This window comes from Nelumbo nucifera, chromosome 4 (genome assembly GCF_055504915.1).
Source record: "Nelumbo nucifera cultivar China Antique chromosome 4, China Antique-T2T, whole genome shotgun sequence".
Lineage (NCBI taxonomy): Eukaryota > Viridiplantae > Streptophyta > Magnoliopsida > Proteales > Nelumbonaceae > Nelumbo > Nelumbo nucifera.
Genome location: NC_142652.1, coordinates 82,629,152 through 82,648,382, shown reverse-complemented (window position 1 = coordinate 82,648,382; position 19,231 = coordinate 82,629,152). Strand labels below are relative to the sequence as shown.

At 37.5% G+C, this 19,231-nt stretch overlaps 1 protein-coding gene across 2 annotated transcripts; it reads left to right on the top strand.

Moving 5' to 3' along the window:
- Positions 1 to 9,520: 9,520 nt before the first annotated feature.
- LOC104606151 (ABC subfamily C protein) lies at positions 9,521 to 16,367 on the top strand. Of its 2 annotated transcripts, XM_010271219.3 has the most exons (5): positions 9,521 to 11,032; positions 13,958 to 14,223; positions 15,320 to 15,526; positions 15,710 to 15,876; positions 15,988 to 16,367. In XM_010271219.3, exons 1-4 carry the CDS (start codon positions 9,547 to 9,549, stop codon positions 15,833 to 15,835), a joined length of 2,085 nt encoding a protein of 694 aa, XP_010269521.1. In that variant the 5' UTR covers positions 9,521 to 9,546; the 3' UTR covers positions 15,836 to 15,876; positions 15,988 to 16,367. The 2 variants fall into 2 exon arrangements, with proteins under 2 accessions (XP_010269521.1, XP_010269520.1); XM_010271218.3 differs by having other exon boundaries at positions 9,522 to 11,032; positions 15,710 to 16,367.
- Positions 16,368 to 19,231: the final 2,864 nt, after the last annotated feature.

The window sequence follows — 19,231 nt, the reverse complement described above, 5'->3', positions numbered from 1 at the left end:
AAGACTACATTGGTTCAATCAGGCCCTAGATTGTTTTCCATATTGCTAGGCTGAGCCACAATGTGAAACAAGGTTGAGTGTTGTACCAATCAAGTTTCAGTTCAGATATAGCATAAATGGTGAAAAAATAGTGACATACAGTAAGCAAGGATTGCAGTTTTGCCATTGTTTATGCTATCTCATTATAGTAGAATGATCTGGGTTGACTTAGCAACAACAAAGCCTTGTAATTGGCCCTCGTGATTAATGAATAAATTTTGTTTTTTTTAATAAGTTTATTTATTTGAAAATGACAAGAGCTGAAAAACTATTAAAATCCATGGGGAAACATATGGTTGAAAACGGTGGTGGATTTGGGACTCTATTCACCACTACTCCGGTTTAGTCTCAAGGAAGAAGATAATGAATAGTGTCTTCTTCTAAGGGGGCGTTCTTTTTTTGGATTTTGAAAGGGGGGAAAGTTGGTCAATGGGATTTTGGTTCCCATTGACCAAGAATCCCATGTTCATTTTTCAGATAAATGTGGGGACCATGGAAAGTTTATTTTCTTAGGTATCACTTTCCAAGGTAAGTGATACCCATCTTTTAGGTGGGTAAATAACCTTTCCACCTAAGAGGAAAGTTATTAACACTTGAATGAGACAAAAATACCCCTTTTAATAATGGATTTTTATGACTAAAATGGTCATTACCTTGTTTACCTAAGAAATAAAAGAACATGGGTAAATGCACTTACCTGGGTAAGTGTTTCATAGGAAAAACTTACCAAAGTAATTGCATTTACCCGGGTAAATAACTTACCGAAAAGCAAACGGGACCTAAGAGATAAATTTGGAATTTTGAAATGTTATAAATCTCATGTGACATCATGTGCGTTAGATAATTATCAGACTAATGATAAGTACTAAATTGATAGTTTTTGAACCGACCAAGGGGGGCTCATTGGTATGTTAGCTGGTTCACTCCAACATTGACGTGGAATCGATTCCCACAACCATCGATTTGGAGAAAATGAGGGTTATCAGTGGTGTGTGGCACCAAATACCAAAAAACAATTGATAGTTTTCCACAACCATCGATTAGGTATTGTTATGGCACATTTTGAAATTTGGCTATAAATGAGACTAGCCCCAAAGTATAGGGTACTAATTTGTAATTTACCCAAACAAAAACATTCATGCTATAGAATTCCCCCTAAGTTGTTATATTGTGATAAAGTTTTCCAGTTGTACTTATCAAACAAGAAAAAAGAAAAACAGTCCTCTAGTCCACTAGTCTTAGAATAGTCATGAATGATCTCTTAAATCAATGAATAAGTTTCACTTTTCATCTCTTAGGCTTTGTTTGGTTTGAAAGAAAAGATAGGGCTTTTCCTTTAAACCTTTTCTTTCAAACCAAACACAGCTTTATTGAACACCGAGAGTGGTTTTTCCTTTCTCATGTTTTTTCTTTCCATAGGCAAGATTAAGTAAAACGGTTCCTTTTTTATAATTTGGCTTGAGATAGACAAATTATAATGCCTTTTTTCCCTCTCGGGTATGGTCAGGATCCCCATAAAGGACTTTTCAGCCCCATGGAAGTTGAATGTATTGTGGTTCTTCAAAGCCTTTTTTTGCCAAGCAACATGGGTGGTCCAGCCTCACCCATAAAGGACTTTTGCATTTACTCGGATGCAAAAGCGCTTTGTGGATGCCATAACAAGATCTTTAGAATTTTTTGATTGGAAATTGCAGTATTATCTTGACAAAATCTTGAACCTTATTAATGATTTTGGATATGTATATATTCAGTTTAGACTACCTAGGGAATTAATTTCGCCAAAGCATATAACTACCCAAGTGGCGAAAGCTACCCCTTTTTTTTTGTTGTTGGAATAGTGTTCCCCCATGGGCCATGGCTAGATCTGAACTTTTGTTTCTCTCTTTAGTTGCTTTAATATATTTTGTTATTATAAAAAAAGAGACTATTGGCATAGAGAGGATTGCTTATACGATACAACATATATGCCCGTTTGGGAGGGCTTTGGCAAAGACTATGCATGGAAAGCTATGAAGCGATGTTTGATGAAAAACCAAAAAGTCAAAAAAAAGGGTAAATTTCTTAAACTATCCCTACTATTTAGTTAACTTTCCGTCACACTCAGTCACATATGACATCACACGACCAATATTTTTTATTCAAAAATACCCTTTCTAATCTCTCTCTGCTCACCTCTTTCCATACATAGTGGACTCTCAACCAAGGCATTGCCGTTGGTGCAACCTCATCCCTTCTATAAAATGAAGCCAAAGAAGGCACCTTTCCTCTGAATGAGGTTGTGGTTGGAGCTCTTAGAAGTAGAAAGAATGGCCCTAACAGTCTTAGAAGAAAATCTAAAGATATGAGAGTTCATCTTCAATTGTTCTAGCAGAGATTAACGAGAAAATCTCAGATCTAGTACGCAGACTCCATGCTAAAAGCCTTGGGCTCCATGCTCCTCCAACGGTTACATTCGGTCCAAATCTCAGATCTAAGTATCAGATACCAAAGGATCAAAGGCATCAAAGGTGGTGGAATCAAGCAGTTTCTGATTCCAACTAAGCACCAACAGTAGTGGGAGCTCCAACTCTTCGGTTGTAAAAGAAGAATGACAGAATGAGTATATGATGCTCGGGCTACCGGTGGTTGGAGGACTAAGCATTGAGTTCAATGTAAAGAAAGCAACGACAATAGACTACGATACCTTAGTCAAAACATGCTCCGACCTAGCAGCCCGCATTGCCCAAACTCAAGATATCTTGGTAAAGTGCAGTGTCAATGTAAGTGAGATAATGTTTATCCTCGCCATAACCCAAGTTTGTGATAGACTCGGTCCCATGTATTCTAGTCTATCTAGAATTCTTGTATCTCATCATTTATCTCTTATCTCTTATAACCTACTTATCCCTTATCTCTATTGTAATCCATATCAACGTACATATATAAATACTTGACTTGGGTATCACACTAGCATTGTGTGTTGAACCCTTTCTTTCATATTTTTGCATTCTAGTTTCATGATACCAAAGCTTGAAATGGCTTCTAGTGGCTAGGCAATGTCTCCATCTCTCTCAACAGAAACAGAGACCCTAGATGCCTTTAACAATGGTCTACCAGCTTTCCTCACCTCTTCGATAGTTGATATGCCCAACGTAACCCACTACCTGCCCATCATGTTAACTGCCGACAATTACAGTATCTGGTGAGCCTAGTTTTTTCGTATATTCAACACTCATGGTTTGTTATGCCTTATTGATGGAACGATGGTGTGTCACCCAACCAAGATTCTTGATCCTAATGATTCTACAAGGAAGGTTGACAACCCGCTAGCTATAACCTAGAGGCATTTTGATCAACTCATGTTGAGTTGGATCATCTCATCCCTCTTCAAAAGTGTGATACCCCAAGTCGTTGGGCTGCCCACTGCTGTAGCGGTCTGGTGTGCTCTAGCCAGCATATATGGCTCACCCTCTCGAGCACGAATTCTCCAACGTCTGCAACTTCAAATAATGAAAAAAGGTGCAAGTTCTATTCATGAATATATTCAAAAAGCTAAAGGTTATGCTGATTGTCTTGTTGCAGTTTTTGAACATGTCTTAGATACAGACATGGTTCTTTATATGCTTGCTAGTCTAGGACCAGAATATGAGTCATTTGTTACTTATCTTACTACACAGACAGATAATGATATCCTTACCGTTGAAGAACTTCATGGACTTCTCTTAAGCCATGAGATTTGGCTTAAGCAACATACCTTTCAGTCTGCTACTACAGATCTTGTTTCTCTAGATGCTAATATGGCTCAAGTTGGTAACCAACCCCCTCTAATAATTACTATGGTCGACGCTCCAATAATAGTAATGGTGGACGAGGATCCAACAATCATAACAACAGAGGGGGGCGCGGCGGTCACAGCTCTGGTGGTCGAGGTCGTGAATAAAACATGTTTCAAGGTGGTTCCAACAATAGTAACAATAATAATGGACTGGTTTGTCAACTTTGCAATCGTCCTGGACACATGGTTCTCACATGATGAAAGCACTTTGATATCTCTTATCATGGTGAACAGATGAATAGTCCCATGCAAGCTTATCATGCCAACACCAATTCTAGTTCACAAGTTTTTGATCCAAAACGGTATCCTGATTTGGGAGCTATGAATCATATGACACTGGACATCAACAATCTGCAATCTCCGATGGATTATAGTGGTACAGGTCAAGTACAAGTCGACAATGGTTCAGGTGTGGTTATTAGTCATGTTGGGCACTCTAATATCACACACAACAATCGTTCTTTCCGTCTTAATAATTTGATTCATGTTCCTTCTCTTTCCAAAAGTCTTTTATCTGTTTCTCAATTCACTAGAGACAATAACTTATTCTTTGAATTCCATTCTTCTCATTTTGTTGTCAAGGATTCTATCACAGGGAAGGAAGTGCTTCCAACCTCGGGTACTCACAAGCCGTCTCCTTTTGGTTTCAACAGTGCTTGTGTTAGTTCTTCTCAATGGCATGCTTGGTTGGGGCATCCAGCTTTACAATTAGTTCAGCAAGTTCTTACTTCAGTAGGTGTTAATGCCAATAATGATGCACATCGGTCACTTTGTTGCTCCTGCTAGCGTGCGAAGAGTCATCAGCTACCGTATTCCCCTTCTACTTTTAAATCTTCTTCTCCTATTGAATTAGTTATTTCTAATGTATGGGGACCTTCCCCTTATCTTTCTAATAATGGGTACCAGTACTATGTCAACTTTATTGATCATTTTTCCCGTTTCACATGGCTTTATCCTCTTACTTGCAAAAATGATGTGTTTTACTACATTACCGTATTCCCCTTCTACTTTTAAATCTTCTTCTCCTATTGAATTAGTTATTTCTAATGTATGGGGACCTTCCCCTTATCTTTCTAATAATGGGTACCAGTACTATGTCAATTTTATTGATCATTTTTCCCGTTTCACATGGCTTTATCCTCTTACTTGCAAAAAGGATGTGTTTTACTACATTTCTTCATTTTCAACGCCATGCTGAAAATCTTTTTGAACGCAAAATCAATTTTTTTTCAAAGTGACTAGGGAGGGAGAGTTTAGGCGGCTATCTAAGAATCTTAATGAGTGTGGTATCTCTCACCGAGTTTCCTATCCACATACACATCAACAAAACGGTGTTGTTGAACGCAAGCACCACCATATAATAGAATCCACCTTGGCTCTCCTCAGTCATGCTTCCCTTCCAATGTGTTTTTGGCATGACACAGTTCATTGTGTCGTGTTTCTAATCAATCACCTTCTGCTGTTTTCAATGGTCTTTCCCCGTATGAGGTGTTATTTGGGCGCCCACTTGACTATTCCATGCTGCAAACCTTTGGTTGCACTTGTTACCCTCTGTTAAGTCCCTATAATTAGCATAAATTTCAATATCATTCTGGTCGGTTTGTGTTCCTTGGTTACAGTGCTATGCATAAGGGATATCGTTGCTACTTACCCTCTACAGGTCGGATTGTTGTCTCATGCCATGTACAGTTTGATGAGACTCACTTCCCATATACTGCTATCTCTCCAACAGTTGATTCTTCATCATCCAATATTGGCGTTACAATCACAATTCATGTTTCTAGGACTCACACGCTATCTCACAATATTGAGTCCACTTCAGCGGTAAGGAACGACAACCATCTCTCACATGGGCCCACTACCCTAGCAGCTGACCCACCATTGGCTTCATCTCAGCAAGCTATACCATCCAATGATTATGGACTCTCATCTCTAGCAACGTTTCAGCCTGCCATGTTGTCCACTGATTCTAGACCTTCATCCCCAGTAGTTGTACCAGCCGATATTGGGCCCTCTTAGTCATCTTCTGGGCCCATAGACTCTCATGATGATGACTCCTCACCTCGCAAAATTCTGCCGCTCTATGATATTCTCCAACGGGTTGTTGTCTCTCTAGATGTCGATCCTCCCACTCGGCCTCCCCCTCGGTGCTCCTTTCACCACCTTCATGAATTCCACCTCTCTGAAGCTGCTCCTATTGAACCCACCTCCTACATAGTCGCAACTCGCAAAGAAATAGCCTCAGTGGCAATCAACAATGCAAGCTGAATATGATGCCTTGATGAAGAATGACACTTGGTTGTTGGTACTAGCTCCATCTCATGTTAATATTATGGACTGTAAATGGATTTTCAAGGTGAAAAAGAACACAAATGGCTCCCTGGCCTGCTACAAGGCCCGCTTGGTAGCCAGAGGCTTCACTCAGTAATATGGGCTTGATTACATAGACACTTTCTGCCCAGTTATCAAGCCAATGACTATATGGGCTGTTTTGTCAATTGCCTCTCAAACAATTAGCCCATTAGGCACCTAGATGTTCACAACACCTTCCTTCATGGGATTTTGACTGAAGATATTTACATGGCACAACCACCCGGTTTTGTTAATGGTCATCATCCCAACTATGTGTGTAAACTTCGTAAGGCGTTATATTTGCTTAAACAGGCCCCCAGAGCCTGGTTCTTTCGATTATGCTCTCATCTATTTCAGTTGGGCTTTCAGGGGCCTTCTTGTGATCCTTCATTGTTTTTGTTTCACTCTAATGGGCTCACTCTTTATGTGCTTGTGTATGTTAATGACACCATTGTTACAAGTAACCAGCCCTCAACGGTCCAAAAACTTATTGATGATCTCTCACATAGCTTTTCTATTAAAGATCTTGGGGACCTTCATTACTTCCTGGGTATTCAAGTTCAGTGCACTCCATCCAGCTTGTTCCTCTCACAGCACCAATACATCCTGGATCTTCTTTAGAAGGCGCATCTTACCGACGCCAAACTTATGCCTACTCCTCTAGCTCTCAACTACAAACTCTCCAAGAATGATGGTGATCCACTGCCTGATCCAACAAACTACAGGAGTATAGTTGGCTCCCTTTAATATGCTACTATTACACGGCTTGATGTGGCCTATGTAGTTAATAAGATCTATCAGTTCCTCTCAGCTCCCACCACTACTCACTAGAGTGCTGCCAAATGCATCTTGTGTTATCTGAAAGGGACTCTCGACTATGGTCTATGTTTAAAGCCTTCACAATCATCTCAATTGCAAGCCTATACCGACTCCGATTAGGTCGGGTGCCTAGATGATCATAGATTCACTAGTGGGTTTGCTCTCTTCCTTGGAACCAACCTCATCTCATGGAGTGCCAATAAGCAACTCACCGTTGCACGCTCTAGCGTGGAACCTGAACTTTGTGCCCTCGCCACTACAGTTACAGAAATGATTTCAATTCGACACCTTCTAAAAGAGCTTCACATCTCATTGGGGTCTCCTCCTGTTATCTGGTGTGATAATGTTGGGGCACTCTACCTCAGTGCCAACCCGATGTTCAAGGCATGTACCAAACACGTGGAAGTTGACTTCCACTTTGTTTGTGATCTGGTACTACAACGTGCACTCTCCCTTCAATATGCCAATAAAAATTCTGCTTGCTGATGTATTCACAAAGAGTCTACATCACTCTTGTTTTAGTTCTTTCCGAGACAAGCTGAATGTGTGTGCCCCAGTTCAGCTTGAGGGGGCATGTAAGCGAGATAATATTTATCCTCGCCATAACTCAAATTTGTGATAGACTCAGTCCCATGTATTCTATTCTATCTAGAATTCTTGTATCTTATCATTTTATCTCTTATCTCTTGTAATCTACTTATCCCTTATCTCTATTGTAATCCACATCAACATATATATATATATATATATATATATATATATATATATATATATATATATATATATATATATATATATACTTGACTTGGGATCACACTAGCATTGTGTGTTGAACCCTTTCTTTCATATTCTTGCATTCTAGTTTCAGCCACGAGGGAGGTGGGTTTGTATGGGAAATGAAAGGATTCTTAGACAAAGCTGAAAAACAACTCAAGGCACTGGATTTTGTGACAGAAACAGTAGAGTATTACCACGCAAAATCTTCAAGGGGGCTTACCTACTTTAGTTATTTATTATAATCAAATATTTTCTAGGCATGGTTGATCAAGTATGCATTGACATTGCTTAGGATTTGTAGAATAAGAAGACAGTAAGCACCAATACATCACCACTAATGTCACTGATAAAGAAGATTATAGTTAGGTTCCCAAAATTCCATGGTCGTATACAGTCCAGATCTCATACTCATGCCATTTCAGAGGTTTGAGATATGAGATCTGGACTAAACACCACAACTCAGACTCAGAGCTTAGTTGGGTTGTATCTGGCTAGATATCTCAAACCTCCAGAGTGGTATGAGTCTGATACAACATATTTGAGACTCGGACTCATGCTACACATTGCAACAAATACAGTCCAGATCTTAGACCTCCACTTCGGAGATCCAACTCATGCTGCACATCACTCGAGATCTCGGACTTGGGACTTAGTTAATTGATCTGCACATTGCAACTTAGACTCATGCCACTCTTGTCGATTCAATATTGAACATTCAAAACTGGGGAGGACGGTAAGAGAAAGGATAGAAACAAGGAAGAAGGAGTTTTTCTCTTAATGGCAAAAAGGACATTTCATTCTTTTCCATTATGATTAATGGCAATAGCAATTGTCAAAAACAGTAGGGGTGGTTTAAGATAATAGTTAAATAGTAAGGGTAGAGTTAGTTAATTCGCAAAATAGTAGGAATAGTTTAAGAAATTTGCGTCAAAAGAGAGAGATGATAAATCTTCTCGTGAGTGACTCAATCAATGCAGCTCAATCAACACTAAAGCCCTGCTAAATGATCCCCTGTATAATTTCTCATTAGAACTGTAAGTAAATTGCAATAAATCCAAAAAGGACTTCTCATGGAGAGAGAGAGAGAACAAATACTAGTAATGCTTTGAATAGAATAACAAACCAATGATTTAAAAACCGACCTAGAACTAGAATCGTTTTGGCCACTGGTTTCTGGATAAATGGTTTGACCATCCACATCGAATGGATGGCTTGTTCCAATTTAAAAAATAAAAATAAATAAGGGTCAAAAACCATTATCTGGATCAAATGGGTTGATGGTCCAACTGCCAAGGCCAGTGGGTCGCTGACCAAATCAATGGTTTTTGACAATAACATGTTAAGGGTGAAACAGAATCAATTGCCTAAACGGTTTTTGGGTCAAATGATCTGACCGTCCGAATCAAGATGGTTCGAAAACACTGCAATAAACCAGTGATGGCGCAATCGCACTAGAAGTAGAAACTCGCTCCAGCTTCACAATCGGAAGGGTCGGACTCGGACGATCCATCCGAGATTTGATTCCGACAACAGAATTTCGTAACGATATTAACGGTCGAATGCGAAGGCGCAGATGTGCCAACGGTATTGGCGCCCACAGTGCCAACTAACAGAAAACTTTCCCGCGCCCCGCCCAAAGAAAAGGTGCCATCTGACGGACACGATTACGTCGTGCGTCTGTGCGTACACGTTAGACAGAACCAGCCAGAGATCTATTCAAAGAAGTAAGAACCAAGGAAATAAAAATGTCAACTGACTATTGTGCGCCTCCCCGTCCTCGTAGGCTAGCGATGGCGTGGGCGCAATACGCCCTCAGCTTCCACTCTTCACCTTCCGTTGTTCACCGTACTGGTATCATCGTTAACGGGAGAGCCCTAGCCCTAGCTTCTGCTTCGTCTCCTACTCCATCTAAACTTACAAAGAGAAAGAATTATTTGCGCCCTAAGCTTTTGAAAACCCTAACGAAATCCCATCCTACACCTCTACTTCCCCATGAAGCCCTAGAAAACCCTAGAAGTATCACCGAAACCGTAGAAAACCTTCAGCATCTATGCGAAACCCTAGAAATTGTACATGAACAGGAGCTCGAGATTTATTCTGATCGAAGTCTTGGAGAAGTTTTTGGTGATATTGTCGAAGAAGTAAATGAGAAAAATGACACACAGAAGGAGTTGGATTCTGAGGGTCTTAATGTTTCTCAAATTGCCGATAACGGAGTTTCTGGTGGTGTTGGTGTTATTTCTTCGAGGTCGGTACTTGAACTTGCTTTCTATGTCGTCGGCCTTTTCGTGTTGCAGACCATATGTGCTGTTTGGGTATTGGGACCTACCAGTTTCGGCAGGGAGACTACGAATGGGGAAGAAGAGGCCGAGGCGGCTCGATTAGGGGTTTCGGAATCTGAAGTGAGGAATGGGAAGAGAATGGAGGGTTATTCATTGAATAGAAATAATGGAGTCCTTGAAAATTTGTTTGGCTCTAAGCCCAGTAGCGTCATTCATATAGATAAATCCCAAATCTTAGAGAAAATTGTTGAAATTAGGGCTATGGCAAAGGAAGCTAGAGAAAGTGAGGCAAGGGAGTTGAGGGCAAGTGGTTTGGCCTCGTCTTCGGATGTAATTGGTGATGGTGCCGATTCAGTTCCTGCTGAAACTGCTAGTTCTACAGTTAAAACCAACATACAGAAAGAGGTAGATGGGCGCATATTTAAGTTACAAAAGAGGCTCCATTCTCTTCGGGAGAACTCTCCATTGGCTTCATTTAGTTATTTGACTAGTTCGGATAAGGTTAAAGATATGACTAACTCAGAGGCTTCTAATGCCAACAAAAAGTCTGGGAATTTTGTGTTTAAGAAAAAGCGCAGGTTTAGAAGCTCTCCATCCAGCCCTGGAAATAATCCCCAGGGATTTCAGGGTCCAAAAGATAACAGTGTTCCTACTGGAATTGGTAGAAAAGTTGCAACTATAGATCCATTGAGTAATGCTTTAGATTTATCAGGTGGAGAACAGAAGATAGACATAACAAATGGTGCTTCTCAAGAAAGTACTTCCATGAACATAGAGAAAATGCATTATAATGCTTTAGGAGAAACTATTCACGAGGTGAAGGAAAACAAAGAAGCAAGAAGAGAGCCATTTAACAACGAGTCAAGTTCCATGCAATCTGTTAGGAAGAAATTGGAGAATTCAAGAAGGGAGATGGCAATGGGCATTGAGAATTCTAAAACCATGAAAGGTAAGGCTCTTAAATGTCCTTGCATGTGCAAAATATATGGTCAGAGTTTCTTTAATAATTACTTAATTAGCCATCCGGTCATGCCTTTTTTTGCTTGATGAGATTCCTTTTTTGCTTTACAATTATTTCTTGTTACTTATGCAAAGTGAGGATGTTGCTTGCGCTTTAGTTTCCAATTTACTATATACATCTCAAGTTCATTCTGAATATTAGATTCTCAAATTCTTAACTTCTTTATTCCAGTTGCATCTACTTAACATAAGATTCTCTTTTCCTTGAAAGAAGAACCTATAACAAGCCGCCTTAGTATTGCTGCCTTACTCAGGAATATAAAGGACAAAAGATTCTTTTCTCCTTGAAACACAGTCTGTTCCACCCTCTGTTGAAACTACAGGACACCTTCCATTTGTATAGGAGTTCTACCACTAAAACAATATGACTTTTAGCAAACGAAATTACTTTAGGAGAAGTTTTTTTTTTTTTTTGGAAGAGAGAGAACTCCCTGCAGAACATGTAGAAAGCATGCCTTAAAAGAATAAATAATATAAATAAATTCAATTAAACAGATTTGGCATCCAAAATCTAGCTTGACTCTGGGATTTTGGGAAGTGGGTTTTGGCAGAATAACCAGAATATCAATATGAAAACTCTACAGTTTTTATATGAATGACCTGGAACTCAGGTTATGATCCCAGTTCTGCTTGCACTTTTTTCCTGCACTTACTGCACTGAGCAATCAGTGTGTGACAGGTATCCAGGACTTAATGTAAAACCCAGTTACTCTCAGATGCATGGGTCTTTACATGTGTAATGGAACACCTGTCACAAACTGATTGCTTGGTGCAACAAATAAAAAGTTCAGAAGATCCTAACTTTAAAATTATATGGGATTTTTCAGGGTTGGACTTTAGCATCTAGATTCATCCATAAAAGAAAAAGGTTTTGGAAGACTACTGAAATTTCCTCTTCATTGTTTTCCACATGGCTGATATTTGTAAGTCTTCATTAACCAAAATCAACACTGTGATCTTTCAATGCTCAATAGTATTTAGTCATCATTTACCAAAAAAAAAAAAAGGTACCTAGTCAACTAAGAATATTTTTGGTCAAGAGCCCAACTTTTGAGATTTTTTTAGTAGTCATGTGATGCACTGTGTAGCAGCTCGTAAGAATTTATTTGATGGACACATGAAGTAATTGATGGACATATGAAGCAACTCAATCTACTAAACTTGTCTACCGCCTGGATTCCTGTTATGTCTGCAGATTCATGAAAATGACAAAAAAAAGGCAGGAAAAAAAATGTCCATGTATTTCCCAATATTTCAATTTCCATGGTCATTGACACGAAATACTAATGGAATCATCATATTTCCACAGTGAAAACTATCATCACCATGTGAAGTACATGAGATGGTATTATAACATGTGAATTGGCAACAATATTGTAGGCGTGTTGAATAACAGTGTTATTGTCCACCTTATGGAAATGATGGCCACTTTGAACTGGGGGAAAATTCTAGTTGGTTGTGAAACTAAATCTTAGTATTTGTTTGTGCAACTGGTTATTTGGTTGATCTATTAGAATCATTTGCACTTTCTGTGAGTTTAAGTTTTGCTTGAACTTATTCTATTATATAGTTTTAACTCTTAAAGTCTACAAGGGAACTCTATAGTGTATTATTTTGTCTATTAACCTTAATTTCTTGGCTTTATTTGATGGTTTGGAACAAGATTATAATCTAGAAGTGTGCAGCTATACTTCTTTTGTCATTTCATAAAATATCATTGTACACCACATATTTAACAATGTTTCTACCATGTCTAGAATCTTTACAATGTTTCCATCTGACATTTCCAACATGTTTCTTCTCATATTTGGATTGCCGATATCTCCACTAACACCTACATTTTAAACCATGCTTGAGAATCAAGGTTAGAAACCACCAACTTGTATGTGAATGGTTGGAGACAACATTTCTGCAATTTTTGTCAGGCCATAATATCAATTTATATGAACTTAAACAAACAATATTACCTTCACAAGAAGACCAAATAAATAGACGTAAAATAGGGATTCTGACTATGTTTTTTTCTCGCCCCCTCCCCTCCCAAATGTCACAGGTTCTTAACAATAGATATAGTGTATTATGAAATCTGGGCATGACCCACATTCTGGAGTTTGGACTAGTTGCATGGTAGAAACTATAGCAATGATTCAAAAAATGAATTAAAATTTAGAGAAAGATGGCAATAAAATTAAAAGAAGTGGAAAGAACAGAAAAAAAAAGTATAACATTGGCAGTGAAAATATGGACAGTGAATCTTAGAGATGCACCTGCATGTGGTTGAGATGAAATGATACAAGTATTGAAACACCTTTGGAATGAATCAGGCATACACTGTTTTGACATAATTCTGCAAGAATCAGAGGGCAATCATGGTTTCTAACCTTGTATATGTGATGGAGCTACAGTTGCCATTTTCTACTTTTTGTGTTTCCAATTAGCATGTTTTCCTAGATGTTTTTGATTGGAAGCCTCATGGACAAAATCTTTTTACTCATAAACACCAAAAGTGTCATATGGAAACAATTATGGAGTTGCATGTCTTCATATGAGATTTTACATCAGACTCTTTTGATTCCATCTAGGCCAATAAATAGCTAGTTTTGTAATCATTTTGTTGTTCCTTCTCTTCCTCTCCTCTTCACCATCCGTCTATTAAATAGATTACTATCTATTGGAACCTGCAATATGTCAAGCTATGGACCAGTGCACCACTTTTTTCCTTTTATTTGTTACCATGGGATGTTGCATGCTTTCTTTTCTTGAAAATAAGGGTTTGGTTACAATTTGTTCTATTATAAAGGATATAAATATGATAATTATCTGGACAGATTTTAGTTATTCCTTGATTTTCCAGGTGACATTCAAGAGATTAATTGTAAAAGATCAGTTGAGTCAGCACAGCTAAGTGAATCAGCTAGGCCAAAGAGACAAATTTCTCGAAGCTTTACAAAAGAGAACAAGGACACTTCCACAATAACATATACGAAGGTCCCATTGAATAGTAGTGGCAGTTCAAGAATGCTTCTACAAAATGGAGAAATCGAACAAAAACGAATCGTCAAAAATAGGCCATCAGATATTGAGAATGACTTGTGGTCGCTGAACCTCCCTTATGTACTAGTATGTGAATCGGGCACATATTGACTTTGATTGACTTCTCCAATAATATGATTTTACTTGCATAAATAAGTCAATGAAATTGGATTCTACCTCATCATTCCTTATGCACTAGTATGTAAATGAGTAAATCAGCTGCATAATCACTGATTGACTTTTCCGGTTATATGATTTTACTTGCACAAATAAGTCAAAGAAATTGGATTCTAACCTCATCATTCTTGGTGATTTAGTTCAGCAAGAAGGGATATTTGTGCTAGGTAACATGCTATAATACAACATTCTGAAATCCAGACCAGACAGGACAATAGAGCTGTTTGAATGTCAGCTCATCTCTACAGTGACAGTCTACACTGGATTGGGTCAATGTCTGATCTGCAAGGCAGTTGATTTGGTCAAATAATATTTATTTTATTTATAAGATAATATGAGAATATTTGGAGATGATGGTTTTGGTTACCCATATTTCTCTTTGGGTTTGCCTTTTCTTTATTTCTCTGTTTTTGGTACTTTTTTATTTTCATTTCTTTTAGCCCCACAGGTCAGACTGTCCAATGACTTCAACAATGAACTGCCAGCTTTATCACTTCAGTATCCAGTCCACATGCTCTTTGATCTTGGTTTCGTGTTGAATGAATCTAACAGATTTCCACCATGTCATCTGAGGCATTGAAGTAGTTAGTGAACTTATGCAGCTTAATTTAATAAATTGTAGCCCTAAGTTCTGCCTGATGAATGTCTAAACCATCTAGTCAACTGCAATTCTTTATAAAGATAATTGGATGATGTGAGTCATTTGCTTAGGTCGATTTTCAAGCTAAGCTATTTCTGTAGTTCCAGGCCCCATTTCATCCCTCCTTAAGTTAATCAATAAAATTCCCATTCTCTACCAAAAAAAATAAAAGTTTATTATGGTTGTACCCTTCTAACACATGTAATTATATTTGAGAAATAACCAAACTATTTTCTACCTCATTTTCCTTTAGTTGGTTTTAATCTAGACTGCTTATTGATAACTTAAATCAATTATCTATATCACAGCTTCTTTGGTTTGAAGGTCTGACTACCAAGTATTCTGCCAATGTGTCTTCCATTACAGGCTATTCTTTTGCACAGAGGTTCTGACCGTGAAGGGCGAAACGGACTTTATTCCTTAAAGATCAATTCTCAACTAGAGGAGGAAAGTAGTTCTTATACTGTTGTTTTTGAGGGTAGAAGTGATGCCAGAAACTTCTGTTATCTATTGGAAACATTTTTTGAAGATCTGGGGGATTTCAGTGCTAATGTTGTTCCATTGTCAATAAAAGTAAATATCTGAACTAGTGAACGTCATATATTTTTATGAATTCATTGTGATTGTGCAGATCATACCATTGTTCACTCATTAAAATTTACCTGATTCATTTTCTAGTCATTCCAATGATAGATTTGTCAGCAAATATAATTCATTGGAATATGGTTTGATGTTAGAAGTTTGGATCTGTTTCAGGAACTCAAGGAGGCAGTAGAATCAAGAACAATGAAAGTAATTTTTGTGAGGAAAGGGCAGCTTCAGCTCTATGCTGGGCAACCACTAGCTGATGTTGAGATGGCTTTGCGCTCCATTATAGAGTGATACTCAAATGCCAAATGCACCTGAAGGGGGAAGAAGATCAGGTAAGAATACATATGAAAACAAAGTTTCCCCTTCATGTTTGGTGGGTCTGAATGAAAGTAGACTTGGACACATTTTTCGTGGTTCAAGACATGCTTGCTCCATTGATGCAGTTGTTCTGGTGAGAATAGTTTTTGCTGCATTGGTAAATGATAAGACATCCCCAAGCACTTACCTGATTTCAGATGGATCCTTCTACAAAGTCTGAAGTTCCATGAACTTTAAACCATCGGAAGTATTGCGCAGATCTGGAGGTTGAAAATTTCTCTCAAAGGTATACCTTGATGTCTGAATGGGTGAGCCTGGATATGCTTGCTTCTCAGATAACTGTTAAACGTACATGAACTTCACTTTGTATTTCTATACTCTATACTAGCATTCTTTTTACCTTGAAGTTGCAAGTCTCACTATTGCTGATACCAAATACTGTCAAATTTGCCTTCCAATTGATGGAAAAATCAGGTCAATGAAAGAAGCTTGATCTTCTCATGTAGAGTTCATCTCATATTGGAATTGGTGGGAATAGATGTGATTAGGGCGAAAGAGTACAAATACAAATATGTATAGTGCAAATACATACAAAATAATACAAAATATGAGGTTTTGCACTCTACATATTTGTATTTGTACTTGTTCCAAATTGAGCCTAAAGAAAATCTCGGTGGTGTTTATCATTTAGGCTGCATTTGGTTGCAGTATGCAAATTTTGGTTTAACTTTGTTTTGGATTTTACTTTATTCTGCATCATGTCTTAATTTACTTCATTTGTACTGCAATCAAACAAAATAATCTAAAACTTGAAAGAAAAATAGGTTAGAATTTGCACTCAAATCATTTGCATTGGCATAGTTTTGCATCAGTACAAATTTGTTTGCATTGTAACCAAACACAACCTTAGATTTTTTTTTTGGAAAGAGTACAAATACAAATATGTACTCCTTCCAAACTGAGCCTAAAGAAAATGTCATTGGTGTCTATCCTTTAGGCTGTGTTTGTACAGTACAAATAAAGTAAAATCCAAAATGTGTTCATGCTTTGATATGATTTTTTTTGTAAGACGGAAAGGTGCTACACAAGGGTAGGATGACCCAACATGAGGGTCACCCTTACATATACAATCTAAAGAAATTGGCGTATCATAAATATTAAGCTAAAAAGTTGGTGTGCAACATGAGGAATTTTCAGGAAGTCATTCATCTTAGTATTATTCTCGCCCAAGTACATTTAACTTCAGAATTCTGATGAGATTTAGTGCATTAGTACTAGTATGATTTATCATTATATTTTTTAAATAAAATCTGAAATTATCTTGTTTTTAATTAAAACACAAATTAAGAATATATTTGTTTTGTATCAATACAATGATTTGAAAAGCAAATGAAAACAAAAACATTTCTATTTGTACAACATGATTTAATTTAACTAAGGTTCAAACTGTCAATACAATGCACCCGTATTAGGCATAATAATCGTATTGTATCTTTGGATTCTTGATACACCTTTTTACGAGATTTAAAGCCATATTGTAGTATATCTTTGGGTCCCTGATACTTTTGGTTCGATCATTTTGCCTTGTAGTGATCGGTGATCACATCAAATCACATACATGCCTAACTAAAACCATTGGTGTTCCCTTGGACTTGACAAATGATCTCTTCTGCCCTTAAGACCCTCTGCCATGTTAAGCATAAAATTAAGATAAGAGAATTAGAAATGACAAGTGTCTTACACCGCATTTAGTGGTCACATGCAAGTTTGCAATTAATACTATTATTGTGATAATAAATAATTATTAATAAAGGGAAATGGGACTCAGAACCATTGTTCATCATTCATCGTACCCAATACTTGTACTTCCACCAAATCCTGATTGGCCAAGGCTTGTACTACCTCCGATCGATTAGGGATCCTTCAACCCTATACCATGCAATTCATTAAATTTAAATTTAATTATCATATATTATATATATTTAATATTTATTTTCATTGATCCACTCTGACAAGGAATTGCATTGTGTCCTTTCTTTTCTTCTTTATTAATGTAAAACATGTGAAATAGAAGGTGAAGATAATAAACTACTATTATATTATCAAATTTAAGTTTTATATGACTTATATCAAATCAAGTCAAAGATCAGCTTTATATATAAATATTTTATTTTTGGTGAGAATTCTATTATTGACGATTTATCATAAATTTTTTATCAATATAAAATAGACTAGAAGAAGTAGATGATGACACGCCCGGATCACTGAAAGCAAAACTGAGCATGAAATTTAGTAAATATCTCCAATATATGTGTTTTAAACTCACAGGGAGATGATTCCAATTTTCAGTTGGATGCCCATACTTACAGTGGCTCAATTGATAAGATCTATATCTCGTTGTAGCAGAAACATGGATGAAAACTGCTGTAACGTAGCCCTAGAAGACAAAAAAGAATAAAGGAAAATTAATAATTTTTAATAATCCATGAATGATGAGGGTGAATAAACTATTCTCCATTCGCCTGGTGGTGACGCTGAGTTCAATTATTAGAGCACATACACACACGAATTGAAGCAGTACTTCAATTGATTAATAGACATCGACTTAGGACAACATCTGCACTTCTTCCTCGTGTTCATACGGGTGTAGTTAATGGGAAAAACTGACAAGGCAAACCTTCCATCAGAAATAACGTATGGGACTCTGGCTCTTGATTTGGCTATGTGGTGTCAGTAAGCCAATTCTAATATTATTGTAGCAGTTTAGGTAAAGCAATGATGCGGGAAAGATATGGTATGCAAAGAGTTTTTATCAATCAAAATCTATTTATGAATTTTGATTAAAAAAAATCCTTATTTGCTACTACGTTTATGATTCCACTTTATTCATCAGTTGGTTTTCAGATATTATATCTTTTCTATATCATAGTGCACCCAATTTCAAATTCTAATATTAATTATATACATCAAAACAGAATTGATATACATATAGAAGATTTTGGTCTACGTCAGCAATTCAACAATTTTGGCTAGAGGTGTAAATCGAGGGTGATGGGTCGGCACGACAACTTTTTGGGCTACCCATGCTTTAGAGGATTGTGTCATGCCGGCCTGCAGGCCTACGTGGGCCGTGCCTACCTTCTCTGGGATCCTTAACAGGTCAGTCCCGATACGAACAATGGCATGAGAACAGGCAAGGCCGGGCCTTGGGCTAGGCCATGAGAGGTATATTTAAAAAAAAAATGAAAATTTTAAAATAAAGTAATAAAATAGGCAAAAAATTGAAAAAAATCTTCCAGTTTTATTTTATATGAATTTTGATGTATACAATTATTTATATATGGCATAATAAAATGAAACAAAAAAAAT

Bases quoted from the DNA above. Each gene is read 5' to 3' on its own strand.
- LOC104606151 (XM_010271219.3), top strand. From the start codon at position 9,547: ATGTCAACTGACTATTGTGCGCCTCCCCGTCCTCGTAGGCTAGCGATG. The intron at 11,033-13,957 runs GTAAGGCTCTTA...TTGATTTTCCAG, and splicing joins GAATTCTAAAACCATGAAAG to GTGACATTCAAGAGATTAAT. The intron at 15,527-15,709 runs GTAAATATCTGA...GATCTGTTTCAG, and splicing joins TTGTTCCATTGTCAATAAAA to GAACTCAAGGAGGCAGTAGA.